Source organism: Schistocerca gregaria, chromosome 3 (genome assembly GCF_023897955.1).
Source record: "Schistocerca gregaria isolate iqSchGreg1 chromosome 3, iqSchGreg1.2, whole genome shotgun sequence".
NCBI lineage: Eukaryota > Metazoa > Arthropoda > Insecta > Orthoptera > Acrididae > Schistocerca > Schistocerca gregaria.
Genome location: NC_064922.1, coordinates 605,031,991 through 605,051,370, shown reverse-complemented (window position 1 = coordinate 605,051,370; position 19,380 = coordinate 605,031,991). Strand labels below are relative to the sequence as shown.

The 19,380-nt window shown below is 38.2% G+C and overlaps 1 protein-coding gene across 1 annotated transcript in view; it reads right to left on the bottom strand.

Moving 5' to 3' along the window:
* Positions 1 to 312: 312 nt before the first annotated feature.
* Positions 313 to 19,380, bottom strand: part of LOC126353776 (protein fuzzy) — a 142,154-nt gene continuing 123,086 nt past the window's right edge. Inside the window, exon 8 of the mRNA XM_050002857.1 lies at positions 313 to 9,026. Coding sequence (XP_049858814.1) covers positions 8,969 to 9,026 — 58 coding nt within the window. The 3' untranslated portion in view covers positions 313 to 8,968. The remainder of the gene's footprint in view (positions 9,027 to 19,380) is intronic.

The window sequence follows — 19,380 nt, the reverse complement described above, 5'->3', positions numbered from 1 at the left end:
GCAATTCAGAACTAATTTCTAATTTATGGCATTGAGAACAGCAGTTAGGGGTGAGGTAATATAAATGTGTGGAGGAGAGTGTATAATACTCAAATGGATGTAGATGTTTCTGTCTCTACTTCAAGAAATGTCTCACAAGAAACACAAAGACTTGGCAATTGTGTCGTGAGTAGACTACTGGAACATATTTAAAAATTAATATTCTCAACTGATTCCATCAACATTGCAGAAACAAATCAAGAGCTAAACGTATTGTCACAATAAATGGCTATTTTAATCTTAGACTTCAGAAAGGGAATAATGCACCATTTGGTTTCTTCAAAATTTATTCAAATTAACTATGGAAAAATACTGGGTTACATCAAAAATATAAAATACATCATCGTGATGTCAGTGTAAATTAAATACAAAATTATAACGTAAAATATATATCAAAATACACATTTGTGCACATTTTATAATAATCTGCAAATATAATAAAAATGGACAATGTAATTTTAGGAACATGCAGTTTGTTTTCTCTCTGTCAACACTATTTATAATAGTTACAATACTGTTTTTCATAATTACCATTAACTATTTCATAAAGCAATGTGAATGAATAATTCATTTAAATCACATTCACTTGCTACTTTAAAATTCTGTAAAGCATAATATGGACGGCACACGTTATTTAGTGATTTCTTTTTTCTTCTCTCTTCTTTTTTTCTACAGAGGAATTATTTCATTTGACTACAAAGAAAAGTTTGTCAGGATATTCATTCTCAAAACTCACATTTTTTCTTTTTCTTTCTTGCAAAAAAGTAAAAGATTTGTTTACAGGCTGTTTACAGGTTTGAAATATATTATCAAGTTTCACTGTGTTTCAGTTTCCAAGTTAAATTGTAAGTTCTCTTATAACCTGAGGAGTACATATTTTAAAAGATGAAGGAAAGCAAGGGCATACAATTTTCAATAGAACCATGCCTAGCATACCACTGCAGTGTTCAAACTAATGACTATGACTACCCCAACAATAGTTTGGAAAAGAGAGAGAGAGAGACCATTTCACATTGAATTTTTGATGACATAGAAAAAAAATAGGTAGTGTACTACCAAGTGAAAGGCAGTACTCATAGCAGATTAGGCACACACAATCACTATGTATGTAACTTGGTAGTTATATAGTAACCAATGCATATTACTTCAGATTTTTTGGGCTTAACAAGGACTAAAATAAATCCTACTCGCAAAGTTAGTAATTTCTTGAAGAAATACATAGTAATAACGATAATGAATAAGTCGGTAAGAGTCAAACTGCAAATATGAAAGTTCGGTGTTCAATCCTCAGTTGGTGCTTTAGGGCAATGGAAGGCCTGCATAACATCCTACTTTCAATTTTCAAGTGATCAAAGACTGACAATATAAAGATTACAGATATATATAAATCCATAAAGAAAGAGATAGCAGATCACCATAGAGCAGAGATGCTGAGTTGCGATAGGCACAACAAAAAAAGATTCACACAATTATAGCTTTTGGCCATTAAGGCCTTTGTCAGCAGTAGACACACACACACACACACACACACACACACACACACACACACACATTTCAGCATTTCCGCTATATGGTGAGTAGCAACTTTCCTTCTCTGATATTGTTGCTTTCCATCCTGGATTTTCCATTGTTTGGTCTATAAAGAAAGAATCTCATGAAAAACTAAATCAAAAAAGTAGACTGTGAAAATCATTTAAGAGTGGGGAAATACTACAGATTAAATGAAGCAACAAGTTCAGCATCTTGGGAAATTAAGATTGCATAAAAATAGACAAAAAGGGCAGTTACCAGGGCGCTTGGGCAAACAACAAAAGATGATGCAGTTGCAAAGAAGACATCAGAGCAGAAATTATTAAATGGTTGTTATTTGGAAATGTCTCTGATAGTATATCTGTGTGTGTGTGTGTGTGTGTGTGTGTGTGTGTGTGTGTGTGTGTGTGTTTTCACTAAATTATCAACAACCACATAAGAAAAAGAAACATTAGTTTTTGATCAAGCACATGAACTAGCTGCGTGTCAAAGCAGATACAGCACAGTGGATCATTTGCAAGTCATGAATGAAACCACAGAATGGATCAATGAGTATTAATTACTGCTTTCTGGGTATTCCCAAAATTTGCTAAATTGTTGACTTGATTTCAACAAAATCTGTACAAACAGCCGGTGAGAAAAGAGGTACTGAACCATCCATGTTAGTACACGAGTAGTACAAACATCACTGCTACAGCTTTCATCAGACTTTGTCAGCATAGTGAGAAATTCATAATTGAAAGTAGAGTTGCACATGGAGATCCACAACACTAAAACTGCCTCAGCAGCTTCAGAGGAAGTTACAAGATGTTTAAATTGTGAAAACAAAGGAGGAAAAAATGTCAATGGATCATACTTCAGCAACATTCATTTTAATGATGGTATTGTATAATTTGCTCTTTGTGCAAATCAAATTTGACAATGTGTGGAAGAACTTAATAAAGGGATTTCAGAAGCAAGCCTGAAAATCACTTCCATTAAGGTTAAAATAATGTATAATTAACACATCTAAAATAAAAATAATAATTAACATTCAAACCATGAAACCAGTTGGTGAGATTTTGTATCTACAGCATCTGAAGACAATGGCTGAAAGTGCTGGATCAGAGATAAAAACTGAAGATCTGAATTGTCCAGGAGTGCTTTTGATAAACTAAGCGGAGTTTTCTGATTAAGTTTTCAATTATGAAACGGAAGGTTTACAGTTGGTATGTCTTACTAGTTTTGATTTATGGTAATGTGACACGTACTTTCTGTACAAAAGCTATTCATAAACTGGGGTTTGCTCAGCAAGTACTAAAAGAGTCACGATGGGTATTACTGGGATGGACAAGAGTGCAAGCAAATGAAACAGAGAACAGGCTGGAATGGAAGATGTAATAATAACTGTATTGAAATTTAAGTGGAAGCAAGTGGGATATGTGACCCAACGAGTAGATGGTATACGGACCACGGAATTTCTTTGTTTGATGCTGGAATGACAATGTAAGGGTCATGTGTATACGACATTGAAGAAATATGCAGAAGTAACACCCACCCATTCTGCTGAGGGCCACAATGCCTGGAAAAATCTATAAAGGAACTTAATGCAGTAGCATATGTCAGATGGATGATGACAATTACAATATTTGAGAAACTGAATTTAACATTAAAAATCTTTCTAAAAAAATATAGTTTACTTAACACAAGACATGGAAAAAAAAGAATTGATTTTTTTCCATTAAAATCTAAGGAATCCACTGAACATTTTGATATATTATTTACTGGGAGGAAACATTACCTTGCCGGTATTGTCGCCTTTTTATTGTTTATCAGCATTGTCAATTTGCCTCCTCATGAGTTACACTGACTCAATTCAATGGGCATATTTCCAAAACTGATGATTCCAGAAGACTGTTATTTTTGTCATTTTGTTGTGGACAGCCTGATCTATGTAAGGTTTTGTTCTCACAGTTCTTTGTTTGAATAGCATGAAGTATTTCGATTTAGTATTTTTAGTTTGTACAGCAAGCAGACATTGAAGGAATTTCTGCAGAAAGAAAATGAGAAAACCAAGCAAAATATTCGAAGTGAAAAAACAAAGGTAACAGGTTTTACCAGAAATGTGTAGCTGATATTAAAAATGCTTGTTTGTGCACATAACAAGACACTATAAGCAACAGCTGTGACAAAACAAGTGCAGTGCCAATTCCCTCTCTCTTCTGCACTTCAAAAGGGAAAGTCAACTTTATGGCTCACGTTCTAAGTTAAACAGTGAGCCGTTCCCTTCGTGGTGGTGCAGTAACATTGTCTGAGGATGAATCAACAAGGAAAGGAATTGTATGTCAACTACGTATTTTCTGTCAGAGCTGCAAATACTCTAAATCAATCAAATGCAAAAAGAACCTTTATTCAAATAATGTAAGATCAGTGTATGGACTGAGGTACACTGGGAAGACATTGTGCAGCATTATGAATTTGCCAGGTCCACCTAGAGAGTACAAACACTACGCAGATACCATGACACCAGTCTTTGGGAGATGGAGACAGCAAGTTTTTCAAAGCAGTAGTTGGCAGCAAATTGTATAGTGAGCCCATAACTAAATTTGAGTGTGTAGGCCATGTCAAAAAGAAAACGGAGGCATGAACATCTCAGACAGCTAAAAACAAAACTCGGCAATGCGAAGATATCAGACGGTAGAACAATAAAAGGCACTGGTAGACTGACAGACAAGATAATAGATCAGTTTCAGCACTATTATGGCAAATCAGGGAAAACTCCAATGATTTGCACAAGATAGTGAGAGCAGTGTGGGCTATCTACTATCATAAAATTTCAACTGATAAAAACCCAGTATATTGTTTGTGTCCTCTTCCTCCTGAGACATGGTGCAAGTATGGAAAATCTGAGGCTGAAGGATCTCTGGAAGATTTTTAGCATAAAAACACTGTGCCTCAAGCAGTAATGAAGGCCCTGAAGCCCACATTCAGAGATCTAGCCCATCCAAATCTGTTGAAAAGGCGTTTGCATGGCAAAACACAAAATGTCAACAAATCATTCAATAATCTTCCTTGGACTCGTCTGCCAAAATGTATATTTGTTGGGATAAAAACCCTACAGTTAGGAACCTGAGACACTGTAATTACATTTAATAGTGGAAGCAGCAGCAGATTGAGAGCACTCTAAAAACTGGGAGTGATTTTGGGAAAGCATACAGTGGAAGAACTTCACAAAGTGGATATGGCAAGAGTGAAAAAAGCTGAGGTTTCAGCAAAAAATATGACCAACAAGGCTAGAAAAAGAAGACAGCTGTTACTTGATAGCACTGGTGGTAAAGATGTCCTACAACATGGAGCAGGGTGTTTTTAATAACATCATGTAACAATAAAGGCAAGAAGTTTCATATGAAAAGTTTAAATGTCCTTTCAGTTTGTACATTTTTCACTACAAATGCATTTTCTCAGAAACAATTCATCTTATTGCAATGAAACTTAAACCCCACACAACAATCCAGTAAGCTGTGGATCTACAATCATGAATATACATTCAGCTGAGTTAAATTTGTGTACATTTATTACACAATTTTAACAAAAATATAGGCACTGAGCACAAAAATTATAAAACCTGTTGTATCGATAAAAAAAACCTTCCACTGTACATTAATAGAATAAAGAGACTATTAGTAAACATATGATATCAATTTCAAATCTATATCCACAACAATCTCTGAGATAATGGGTGATTAACACTGTTGATTTACCGTGGGGGAGATTGGGCCCCAGGTCTCTCCTTAAAGATATAGTTATGTAAATGTTAGCATTATAAATCTCAGATATACTCAAATATATATAAACCTAGCCATAGAGGTACCAGTTGGCACACAGAGGTTTGCAGAAGAATGCTATGGAAACATATATTGCCTGCAAAAGAGGCAACTTACAAAGTCTTCATTTGAACAATTCTCAAATACTAATATTACGAAATTAAATATTTGGAAGAGAGGGAAAATACTTGAAAAAGATCAAGTCGTTTCACTACAGGTTCGCTTAGCAAGTATGAAATTCCCATATAACTCCAGCGGGAGATACAAACAAGAAATGTGTTTTACATCACTGAGATTCAAAATCCAAAGAAACCATACCCATACATACATCAATAAATAGATTACTTCCACCAAAATACATCTCTAAAAATGCAGGTAACAGTAACATTAAGGAAAGTCAGCCTTATACAGAAGAGTAATAACAACTGTTCTCCACAGGCACCTCCTCAATTAATTAAAACAAGAGGTGGATGTCTATGGTACTCTGGGACCATCTGCAACATACTGTGCAGATGGCCTGCAGTACACAAATGTGGAAAACAGTGAAAGAACTGTCAGTACTTACTGAGTGTATAAATAATGAAATAGTAAGAATTCAACAATACAGCAGAACCTGAATTATCTGACCTTCGATTAACTAATTTCTTGGATTATCCACCCCTGTGTCTCACCATCTGTCAAGAGTGCTGCACCAGAGAATGCTAGTGTTATCGATCAATTTTACTCCTGTCACAACAGGTGTCCATCTGAGCCATGCTCCACACACATGCTCAGCTGACTGACTGCAGTTTTTGATTTATTGTGCTCTTTAATCTTCTATTCTATCTGTGCACTTTTTAAGTTTATTATTGTATTCCTTTCAATTTTAAAGTTGCAATGTATCTTAATTCAGTTTATTAAGTTGTGTAAGGGATTCTGAAAGTGTAAAAATGCTACAAATCCGAAAAAGAAATGTGTTGTGTGTACTATCGAACAGAAACTACATTTTCTGCAAAAAACTTGACAACCATTAGTAAGTTACTAAATTAGCCTCTGAAATGGGTGTTGGAGTGGCAACCATTAAAGACTGGAAAAAGAACTGAAAAGACCTTGAAGTTTTTCATTAACTGTAGACAGTGAAAATGGTTTAAAAACTGCAAAAAACATTGAAAAACCAAAACTTGAGTTCTTGGATGACAAAGTGTGGGTTTGGTTTTGTCTGGGAAAATGAAAAGGGGCCACACGTTTAGGCCCTATCATAAAAGAAAATGCTTTTCAGTGCAGGGTGAGGGCAGGAGGGAGGGGGGGGAGGGTGAAGAAGAAAAATTCCAAGCAAGTGAAGACTGGCTTCACTGGTGGAAAAATCTTCACTGGTGTAAAAATTTTCACAGTGTCAGGTTACTATTTCAGAAGAAGAATTTTCTTCTGATGATGCTGTAGATAGGGAGTTTGCTGAAAATTTTGAAAAAATAGTCTAAGAAAATAAACAGATAGTAGATCAATTATACAACATTGGTGAGATGGGGCTGAACTATAAAATGCTCCCTCAAAGAACCTCTGCCTCAAAGAATGAAATGGCCACAGGAACGAAACTAGTCAATACAGGGTGTCCATTGCAACATGTAGCAATAGAAGTGGTGACCATAAATTTCTTTTGATATCGGCAAATGTAAGAAACAAAGAGCCTTCAAAAACATAAACATATCGGCACTTTCTGTTTACTACAAAGCTCAAAGCAGTTAATGGAAATTTATTTAAAGATTAGTTTTTGATGCATTTGCTCCAGATGTTAAAAATTACTTGAAGTCAGAAAACCTACCTCCCTGTGCAAGTGTACTGTTAGACATTGCTCCAAACCACCCTTTTCAAGCCACCCTTCTGAGTCTGAAAAACAACTAGGTGACATAAAAGGTAAGTTTTTGCTCACCTCCCTCCAGCCCCACCCTGTGTGACTTGATTAATCCAACCAGTGGACCAGGGGGTGAGTGAGTGGTTAAAACAACATTACAGGAAGGAATACATAAGTGTTTTGTTACAGGAAATGCAAGAGGGTTGTGATCTTTTTTGAGGTAATGAAAGGCCTGAACATAAAAGATGCAATTTACATAGTTGTCCAAGCTGAGGAAGAACTTCAGAAAAAGACTCTACAAAAATCATGGAACACAAACTTCCAGAAACTAATGAGTCAGACACTGCAGATTTGCAAACTCTTCAGATTCTGATATCCGACCTGCCGACATAGAGGAATGGCTAGCAGAAGGCAACATTGCTACTGTTAACAATGAAGGATATGAAAATGATGAGATGATGAGGAAAAGGAATACAATGAAAAGATCAGCCACTGTACAGCAAAGGAAGCATTTGAAACTACCCTCAATTATTTGCAACAACAGAAAACCGCTGCAGCTATGGATATATTGTGAGCAAAGAAGTGGTGTGATGCAGCTGCAAAAATCAACATTTAAGAAATTGAAACAAAAGAACATTTTACACTTTTCAAATACATTTTCCATGTCTAAAATTTTCTGTGTTCCTTTCTCTTTATTAGAAATGTAATTTTTTATTTAATTTTGATTTATTACATTGTTTTGAGCTCTGTGAATGATTTGTTTCATTCCCGTCTGATTAACTGCCCGTTTTAGCATTCTGACCACCCTAAGTCCCAACAATGCCAGTTAATCGAGGTTCTACTGTATGTCATTACTGATGCAAAGGAAAACAAGTACATGGGCAATAGCTTTGTGGTACAGAGCAAAAATGACAATCCAAATTTCAAAATAAAGGCACAATATTCATTGCAAAAATGAAAAAGAATGATGAAGGCAACAAACACATAATCTATAAAACAGTCAATGTTCCAAAAGTGAAAGAACATTAGATGATGATTCTGCAAATGGATAAATAGATAAGGAACTATCCACAAGTTAAAAGAGCATAACTACCTGTTGCACTTGTCTTGGTTTTTAGCAGAAAGTGATGCAACAAGCAAAACAACAGAACAACATGAGATTCACAAAGTAATGGCTGCTACAGTACCACACAGAGTATTGTTATAATTAGTTCTTTGAGGTAGGCAGCAGATGGACATAAAACACATTTAGCCCAAAGACATTTGGGCACAAAACACAACTAACATGCCACTTCTACAAGTTCACCATGAAGTACGGGACAAAACAGTGATTACTTTTCCTGGCACTTTTTACTTTTCCTGGCACATTAAGTTTTATATTACACATGTGGTCAAGCATGGCACTTTGAGGAATGTAACATCACCACAATCAGGCAATAAAAATTAAACTCACAAACACATTTACCATTGACTTCACAAAATTCAACTGAACAGTTGTAATAAAAAATATATATAAAATAAAAAAAATTAAAAAAAAACAGAGAGAGAGAGAGAGAATTTTTTAAAAAAGTGTTCAGGAAATTGTCTGCCTTGTCTGCCGTAGTAGGCCTACTTACTACTTGTCCTTTCTTAAGTGGAAGGAGAAGGGAGGCATATGAAAATGGATCGGATGCAGGGTAAGGAAGGCAATGTTGGAAATGTGGAAGAATATTTTTAATGAGATAATAAGAATTAAACTCTTGAGCATCTTGAAGAAATAATAACATAGTTACCAGCACAGTTGCTTGTCTGATAGAATCATTTTCAGAATCTTCTTGGATAGAAGCCTGAAAAAAAAAAAAAATTGAATTGGTTAGAATCCAGAATGGAAAATCAAAAACACAAAATTCTAAGTACATGTAAAAGCAGAAAAATCTGTCTTTGCTTTTGGAAAGAGGTATAGGTGTGGCAGGGAAAGTTATAAAGGCAGGGCTGGTCACTCATGGCCTTGGTTGAGAGTGATGAACCTGTTGTGAAACTGAAAGGGAACAAAGTTATTGAGGAAAATGTCAGAGAGAGCAGTAGCTCATCATGCATTCCAATGGGTAGTGACTAACATTAAGAAAGCACAACCTTCTTCATTGTAACATGAGTGTCTACATAGATAGGCCTTTGCTGTCCCATTTGTATTCTGGAGGCAAACAAACAAGCACAGACTTCACAAAAATTGCTTGCAATTCTGTCTTGCCCTTTCTTTGGTCCACAAAAAATCACACAACTGTATGCTGTTCTCTTAGGGTACACATCAATATTACATCTGTCGTCTTGCACTGGCTGCAGTAGGCCATCTTACACCTGACCTCTGCTGTCACCATATAGAAACACAGCGGCATGAAATTAAAATGGTATACAATATTTTAGTGATTGTGATATTTATTGACTCATCACTATACAATAATAATTCAGACAATTCTCAACAGACATATTCTGTGTGTGTGCGGGGTGGGAGAGTTGCAATCTCACGTCAAGGGAAGTCAATAGCACAAAAATGCACCAAAGTAACCTGGTCATACAACCACTCACATCTCAGCCAGATTTCTTGACATTTCCAACTACACCCCACAATCACTTATACAATGGATGTACACTTGAATCCCATCTGCTCAAAAGAATATTCCTGCCAATAAAATACCTAGTACACATATGTATGTATATAACCTAATCTCCCTTACAAATCAACAATACCTTTTGCAACCTCACGATGTCACTTAGCCATATGTTGATTATGCCTCAACCCTGTCTCACATGGAATAAGATTCGCTGTAAGCTTACTTGTTGGCTCGTGCAATGACTCCCTAGCAGGTTCTGTCGTCCACTAGCCAGCTGTGCACACTTTCCGTCATTGCTCGGGTGCTGTCTCCCTTGTAAGGTTCCCTGAATGCTTAAAAAAATTATTCTCACTTACTTATAGCTTCATTAGTCATCTTCATGATGAACTTCCTATCATTTTGTTAAGGGTCATGGTTGTTGTGATATTTCAAGATTGAGTAAACTACTTGAGAAATGCAGCGACAAACTGAAATAGTCTTTAAACTTTAAAGTCTGTACTATCTGCCTTCAGTCTTCAGAAAATGGACTGTATGTAGAGCACCCTGATCAGACTCCAAGCACCAATGAAAATGCCACAATGAAACGAAGGGAGGAGAACGATACAGTCCAAAGCCAAGCTTTTCTCAAAATATGTTTTTTGTCTTAGTTCAACAACTATTCAACAGAAGAAGCTAACGCGAAAATATTTTAACTTTGACTCACTACATGGCAAATAGCAAAACTCCTTTACTACTTTAAGTGTCTTACACTTGTTCTCATACAGTGAGGAAGAAGTCTTTTTTGTGTGTGTGATACAACCCAAAGCCACAGTAAAATTGTGCTGGCAAAAAAGAGGTTGTTTGCACACATAACCAAAATAGAAGATTCCAAGACCGAAATGGACAGTTCTGAAGAAGATTATTCATCCAGACATCCAGTAGAAGTAGTTATTGTCCCTCTGATGAACATTCATCTTTAAAAATGACAAAGTAAGTTGAAAATATTTACTTTTTTAAACATTTAAAACATTGAGGCTTAGGACTATATCTGAGTAAAATATTATTGCGTAATTTAACTATTATATACTTGCTAATTAAAATGTTGTTGTTGTTGTTGTTGTTGTCTTCTGTCCTGAGACTGGTTTGATGCAGCTCTCCATGCTACTCTATCCTGTGCAAGCTTCTTCATCTCCCAGTACTTACTGCAACCTACATCCTTCTGAATCTGCTTAGTGTATTCATTTCTTGGTCTCCCTCTACGATTTTTACCCTTCACGCTGCCCTCCAATGCTAAATTGGTGATCCCTTGATGCCTCAGAACATGTCCTACCAACCCTTCTTCTTGTCAAGTTTTGCCACAAACTCCTCTTCTCCCCAATTCTATTCAATACCTCCTCATTAGTTATGTGATCTACCTATCTAATTTTCAGCATTCTTCTGCAGCACCACATTTCGAAAGCTTCAGTTCTCTTCTTGTCCAAACTATTTATCGTCCATGTTTCACTTCCATACATGGCTACACTCCACACAAATACTTTCAGAAATGACTCCCTCACACTTAAATCTATACTCGATGTTAACAAATTTCTCTTCTTCAGAAATGCTTTCCTTGCCATTGCCAGTATACATTTTATATCCTCTCTACTTCGACCATCATCAGTTATTTTGCTCCCCAAATAGCAAAACTCCTTTACTACTTTAAGTGTCTCATTTCCTAATCTAATTCCCTCAGCATCACCCGACTTAATTCAACTACATTCCATTATCCTCGTTTTGTTATTGTTGATGTTCATCTTATATCCTCCTTTCAAGACACTGTCCATTCCGTTCAACTGCTCTTCCAAGTCCTTTGCTGTCTCTGACAGAATTACAATGTCATCGGCGAACCTCAACATTTTTATTTCTTCTTCATGGACTTTAATAATTACTCCGAATTTTTCTTTTGTTTCCTTCACTGCTTGCTCAATATACATACTGAATACCATCAGGGAGAGGCTACAACCCTGTCTCACTCCCTTCCCAACCGCTGCTTCCCTTTCATGCCCCTCGACTCTTATAACTGCCATCTGGCTTCTGTACAAATTGTAAATAGCCTTTCGCTCCCTGTATTTTACCCCTGCCACCTTTAGAATTTGAAAGAGAGTATTCCAGTCAACATTGTCAAAAGCTTTCTTTAAGTCTACAAATGCTAGAAATGTAGCTTTGCCTTTCCTTAATCTATTTAATTAGATAAGTCATTGGGTCAGTATTGCCTCACGTGTTCCAATATTTCTGCAGAATCCAAACTGATATTCGCCGAGGTCGGCTTCTACCAGTTTTTCCATTCATCTGTAAAGAATTCGCGTTAGTATTTTGCAGCTGTGACTTATTAAACTGATAGTTTGGTAATTTTCACATCTGTCAACACCTGCTTTCTTTGGGATTGGAATTATTAAATTCTTCTTGAAGTCTGAGTGTATTTCTCCTGTCTCGTACATCTTGCTCACCAAATGGTAGGGTTTTGTCAGGACTGGCTCTCCCAAGGCCGTCAGTAGTTCCAATGGAATGTTGTCTACTCCCAGGGCCTTGTTTTGACTCAGGTCTTTCAGTGCTCTGTCAAACTCTTCACACAGTATCGTATCTCCCATTTCATCTTCATCTACATCATCTTCCATTTCCATAATATTGTCCCTTGTATAGACCCTCTATATACTCCTTCCACCTTTCTGCTTTCCCTTCTTTGCTTAGAACTAGGTTTCCATCAACGCTCTTGATATTCACACAAGTGGCTCTCTTTCCTCCAAAGGTCTCTTTAATTTTCCTGTTGGCAGTATCTATCTTACCCCTAGTGAGATAAGCCTCTACATCCTTACATTTGTCCTCTAGCCATCTCTGCTTAGCCATTTTGCACTTCCTGTCGATCTCATTTTTGAGACGTTTGTATTCCTTTTTGCCTGCTTCATTTACTGCATCTTTACATCTTCTCTTTTCATCAATTAAATTCAATATTTCTTCTGCTACCCAAGGATTTTTACTAGCCCTCATCTTTTTACCTACTTGATCCTCTGCTGCCTTCACTACTTCATCCCTCAGAGCTACCCATTCCTCTTCTACTGCAATTCTTTCCCCCATTATTGTCAATTGTTGCCTTATGCTCTCCCTGAAACTCTGTACAACCTCTTGTTCTTTCAGTTTATCCAGGTCCCATCTCCTTAATTTCCCACATTTTTGCAGTTTCTTCAGTTTTAATCTACAGTTCATAAGCAACAGATTGTGGTCAGAGTCCATGCCTGCCCCTGGAAATGTCTTACAATTTAAAACCTGGTTCCTAAATCTCTGTCTTACCATTATATAATCTATGTGATACCTTTTAGTATCTCCGGGATTCTTCCACGTATACAACCTTCTTTTATGATTCTTGAAACAAGTGTCAGCTATGATAAAGTTATACTCTGTGCAAAAGTCTACGAGGCGGCTTACTCTTTCATTTCTTACCCCCAATCCATATTCACCTACTATGTTTCCTTCTCTCCCTTTTCCTACTCTCGAATTCCTGTCACCCATGACTATTAAATTTTCATCTCCCTTCACTACCTGAATAATTTCTTTTATCTCATCATACATTTCATAAATTTCTTCATCATCTGCAGAGCTAGTTGGCAGATAAACTTCTACTAATGTAGTAGGCATGGACTTCGTGTCTATCTTGGCCACAATAATGCGTTCACTATGCTGTTGATAGTAGCTTTCCTGGACTCCTATTTTTTTATTCTTTATTAAACCTAATCCTGCATTACCCCTCTTTGATTTTGTACTTATAACCCTGTATTACCCTGACCAAAAGTCTTGTTCCTCCTGCCACCGAACTTCACTAATTCCCACTATATCTAACTTCAACCTATCCATTTCCCTTTTTAAATATTCTAACCCACCTGCTCGATTGAGGGATCTGACATTCCATGCTCCAATCCGTAGAACCCCAGTTTTCTTTCTCCTGATAATGACGTCCTCTTGAGTAGTCCCCGCCCGGAGATCCGAATGGGGGACTATTTTACCTCCAGAATATTTTACCCAAGAGGACGCCATCATCATTTAACCATACAGTAAAGCTGCATGCCCTTGAGAAAAATTATGGCTGTAGTTTCCCCTTGCTTTCAGCCGTTCGCAGTACCAGCACAGCAAGGCCGTTTTGGTTGGTGTTGCAAGGCCATATCAATCAATCATCCAGACTGTTGCCCCTGCAACTACTGAAAAGGCTGCTGCCCCTCTTCAGGAACAACACGTTTGTCTGGCCGCTCAACAGATACCCCTCCGTTGTGGTTGCACCTACAGTACAGCCATCTGTATCGCTCAGGTACGCAAGTCTCCCCACCAACGGCAAGGTCCATGGTTCATGGGGGCAGCTAATTACAATATGTATGTGTAAATCATGAACAAATTATACTTCTCCTATTAATTACTGCATTATTGGTAACAATTTTAATATTATCAGGCTATTTGTGTAACATATTAAGGTATGTTAGATGGGGTAAGCGGCTTTGGTCTTTCTCATCCTGAATACTTTGTTTGGCTTAGGATGCCGACGAATTTAAAAGGTCTCCTGATCTCCCGAAGTATCGCCTACTAAAGAACCTGAAGTTATAAAAAAAAGAAGAAATATGTGCCATTGGAAAAAAGAAAAATGTAAACATCATAGAAATTCTGGCAAAGTGTATATATCTGATAAAACAGGAAAAACTGCCGGTGCTAAAATTCGTGGTCCTGGATGTAAATGTAAAAACAAGTGTTGAAGCAAGATTTATGAATGTGTAGAGCAGATATTCCATTATTTTTGCGACATGGATGATTTCAACTGCCAAAATAATTACCTTCTGAGCAACATTAAGATGAAACAAGTGCAAAGGAGGTAACTATGATTAATGAAAATCTGAAATTAATTTTTTTATTTCATGTACCTTTTATAAATAAAATATTATTATTTTGATTAATATAGCTTACTTTTTTAGGTACCCAAAGAAAAGGAACAGCACAGTTTCATGGCGAATGGTTACTTTTTTGTACCAGGTTAAAGTTAATGGCCGTAATATTTTGGTATGTGGAGAAGCAGTCTTAAATGTACATGGGCTTCAGAACAAGCAATGACGACTTAAGAACTTACAAAAACACTTGCGTGATGGGCACTCCATTTCTCCTAAAGACAGAAGAGGTATTTAAAGATTAAATTAATGTTGCTTCCCAGAAAAATCATAATTTTATTCTATTCTGCTTATTTATCCAGTGTTTTTCTTTAAGTATCATATTCAGACATAAATTCACAAAATTTCTCTGATCCGGGCATTTACCTTTAAAATGACTTTCATTCTTTCTTTGTTTCCATGAAAAAAAAAAAAAAAAGCAGTTCAGATAGTTTACAACTTCATAAACAATACGCTTAAGTATGCCAGTCATTACAGCTGCTCACAGAACCCTTATAAAGTGTATTTTGATCATGACCTGTTGATTTATTCATTATATCAAGAACATAATTTGAAATATTGTGAAGAAATTTGAGATATATTTAACCACGATTTTAATATTAGTTTTAAATATCCTCATTCAGACACATCACGTACTTGATTAATTTCAAATTAAAATAAAAAATGCACTACTGACCCACTCTGAAGATATGATTAGAAGATTAAAAATTGAAAGGGATCTACATCATGCCAAAGAAACTGCTGGACAAAATACCACTCCACAGCTTTCCATGTTAGCTAGGGAAAATCCTGAGGAACATCTTACAATAGTCTTTGATCTACAACAAATGTTTCTAACACCAAGGCTGACATCTGGGCCTGCATTCTATAAGAGGGAGTTGTGGATGTATAATTCTGGTATTCATGATTGTGGGTCTGAAAAGGGACATATGTTCATGTGGAGTGAAGCTGAAGCAATGCGTAGATCTGATGAGATAGGAAGCTGTCTGAAAAAATTTCGAAAAATAGAAAAGTCTCAAGGAAACTTTCTTCACATTATTAGTGATAAATGCAGAGGCCAAAGCAAAAACTGGGCAATTGTTGCACTAGAGAGATCACTATGTGTTCAGGAAAATTTAAGGTCATTGAACATTGGTTTCACAAGTTTGACAGACGCGATTGCCTGTGATTGAGATTTCGGTTGAATTGAGAAGCACGTTAAGAACAGAAACCAAACAGTGTACGCCACTGATGACTAGATTACAGATTATTTCAGATGTTTGGGGTGGGGGTGGAGGGGGGTAGGGGTGGATGGAGAGGGTATGATGGGGTGGAACAGTTGTAGAAGTAGAACAAGGTGAAGGACAGTAACAAGGAAACTGAGGCCCAAGAGATTGTGGGAATGAATATACTTTACTGTCATGTCTCATCAGCACAATTCACATTATCTGAATAACCACGTTCCTTACATGGGTGCCACAGTTCAGCAATCACTATTCATCCAGATGGATCATTTATTAGCTGTAGTTAACATGAAGAATGCTGTGCAATGCTTGCAGAAAAGTGGGTAGATCATGATACAGCTTTCACAGGTGGTCTTGCCTCTGACATGGTTGAAAGTGCCAATAACAGAGCTGAAATAGGAAGTGGTGGTGGACAACGGCACTACACAGTCACTAGCCATCCAACTTACCATTAATCACGGACACCCTGGATGGATGGATATGGTGGATATGGGCGCTCAACAGTGTAGTCTTTAGCGCCCGAACGGAAACAACAACGGACGAGTGTCACTAAAATGCTGCAAGTGCTAAAATAGGACTAAAATTAAAAGTGAAAGGCTACATAGGCAGTTTGCAATTCAACAGTTGCAAAGTGGAATGCAGCACATAAAGAGGATAACTGCAAGAGAACGTAGGTGAAAGGGTTAAAATGAAACACATAGCACATGTTTGGAACTGGCCTATTACAAGTATAAAAAGGAGTGGTAAGCCACTCGGCAACACACTAAAAATTCCAACCTAAAATTTTTGGCTGAAGCCCAGAAACATCACAGTACCTTAAAACTTTCTTGACACTCGCCTCGTCATCGGCTAGAATCAAGTGCAGATCCCCACTAATATTAACTTCCACCCTGACAGATCGATATAAATCACACTCAACTAAAAGGTGGCATACAGTGATTCGTACACCACAGGCATCACACAGTGGGGGTTCCTCTCGCCGTAGTAAGAAGGCATGCGTAAGAGGACAGTGCCCTATGCGAAGACGTGTAAGGGTCACTTCGTCACGCCTAGGTGACCGGCAGGAGGAACACCACGGCTGGATGGTGGGTTTCACCAATCACAGCTTCCGCCGCAGCACAGAAACAATACCTTACCAAGGAATAGAACATTGTGTCCCCTTCGGTAATCTGCAGGCGTCCTTGGCAGCTGTATCAGCTTGTTCATTTCCCCGTATGCCCACATGCCCTGGCATCCAGCAAAAGGACACTTGCTTGCCCTGTCGTTGGAGGATGTACAGTTGGTCGTAAATCAGCTGTTCCAACTTCTCCGCTGGGTACAGGTTCTGCAGTGACTGTAATGCGCTCATTGAGTCAGAGCAAATTAGAAAGTTTTTGCCCTGAGTACACCGTATCTGCTCCAATGCCTTCAGGATCGCGTGAAGTTCTGCAGAAAAAACAGTGTATTCCTGGGGAAGGCGAATCCTGATGACACGTTCGGGGAACACTACTGAGCAGCCAAGAAAATCCCCCTGTTGGGATCCATCAGTGTATACTACTGTAAAATCATGATGCCTATCTAAAATATTAAAAAATAAAGATTTGAAAGTAAAATCTGATGTACTGTCTTTCTTAAAATTTGCCAAATCTAAAATCAGTCTGGGCCTCTGGAGGAGCCAAGGTGGGTATCTGCTCCAACCTCGACATGAAACATTAAAACCAGCCACACCCATCTCTAAAATGCAATCCTTTACACGAATCCCATAGGGCCTTGTTTCTCATTGCCGGCTGCGAAAAAGCCTTTCCAGTGGAGGCTGAGCAACAGTGTGGTATGCAGGCGTGTATGGTGTGGATAATGTTTGATAGGCCTGGCGCACCATTAGTAGACACCGCTGGAGGTGAAGTGGCGGTTCACCTGCCTCTGCACACAGGCTCGGTATGTGGCTCATTCTGAACGCCCCAGTGGCCAGCCGAATCCCCTCATGGTGCACCACATCCAACAGCTTCAAATAAGTGGGTCTTACAGACCCATACACCGTGCATCCATAATCAAGCCGGGACCGCACGAAGGCTCTGTAAAATCGGAGCAGACAAGTCCTGTCTGCTCCCCATGTGAGGTGACTAAGACATTTTAAAATAGACACCACCTTAAGAGACCGTTTTTTTTTTTTTTTTTTTTTTTTTTTTTTTTTTTTTTTTCCCCCAGTTCCTTAATGTGTGGCAGCCACATAAGCTTAGAATCAAAAGTGAGGCCCAGAAACTTCACCGTGTCTTTAAAATTCAGAACGGTGTCCTCATCCTCAACTCAGGCAAGTTAAAAATGGAACGAGAACGGTTAAAAAGAACACACACCGACTTATCAGTTGAAAACTGAAAACCACTCTTCTGTGCCCAGTCATCGAAACGTCGGAGAGTGAGCTGCAACTGACAAGTCGTCGTTGCAAGGCTTGAGGAAGAGCAAAATACAGAGAAATCATCCACAAACAAGGAACACTGCACAGAACTTTTCACAACAGATGTAATACTATTAATAGCAATAGCAAAGACCGTCACACTTAAAACACTACCTTGAGGGACACCGTTCTCTTGTTCAAAGCGACTAGACAGTACGTCTCCGACTCGGTACCAAAAATAACGTGGCGACAGGAAGGACCGAATAAAATTGGGAAGACATCCACGAAAACCCCATTCGTGGAGCTGCCTGATGATAAGATGCCTCCAAGTAGTGTCTTATGCCTTTTCAATGTCAAAAAATATTCCCAACAGGTGATGCTGGCGCAGAAAAGCCTGTTGTATGGCCTCCTCCAGGAGGGCCAGGTTATCAAAGGTGGAGCAATACCTCCTGAATCCACACTGAAAGCAACTAAGGAGTTGTCTGGATTCTAGCATCCAGACAAGGCGGCGGTTGACCATCCGCTCCAAGGTCTTTCTCATGCAGCTAGTGAGGGCAACAGTACGGTAACTACCCGGGCACGTGCGGTCTTTCCCAGGATTTAAAGAGGATTTAAAATTGCTTCATGCTACGAGTCGGGGAAGTGACCGGACATCCAAACTAGATTAAAAAGTCGGAGGAGGTATTCTTTATTTCTCCCTGTGAGGTGCCGCAGCATGCTATAGTGGATTCTATCCTGACCAGGGGATGTATCACGAGCCCCACACAATGCAGAATCCAGTTCCCACATGGAAAACGGGCAGTTGTACTCTTCTGTATTGGGTGAGCGGAAGTCAAAACTGCTCCTCTCAGCAGCCACTCTGTGGGGCTGGAAAGCTGGATTCTGACTGGCGGTTGCAGTAATAGCTGCAAAATGAGCCGCCATAGACTGGGCAATATCTTTTGGGGTCATTTGGAGAGTACCATTCCACATTATAGCAGCCATAGGGCACCTCCCACCTCTCCCAGAAATTCTCCTGATGGTCTCCCATACAATGGAACTTCGTGTAGAATGATTAATGGTGT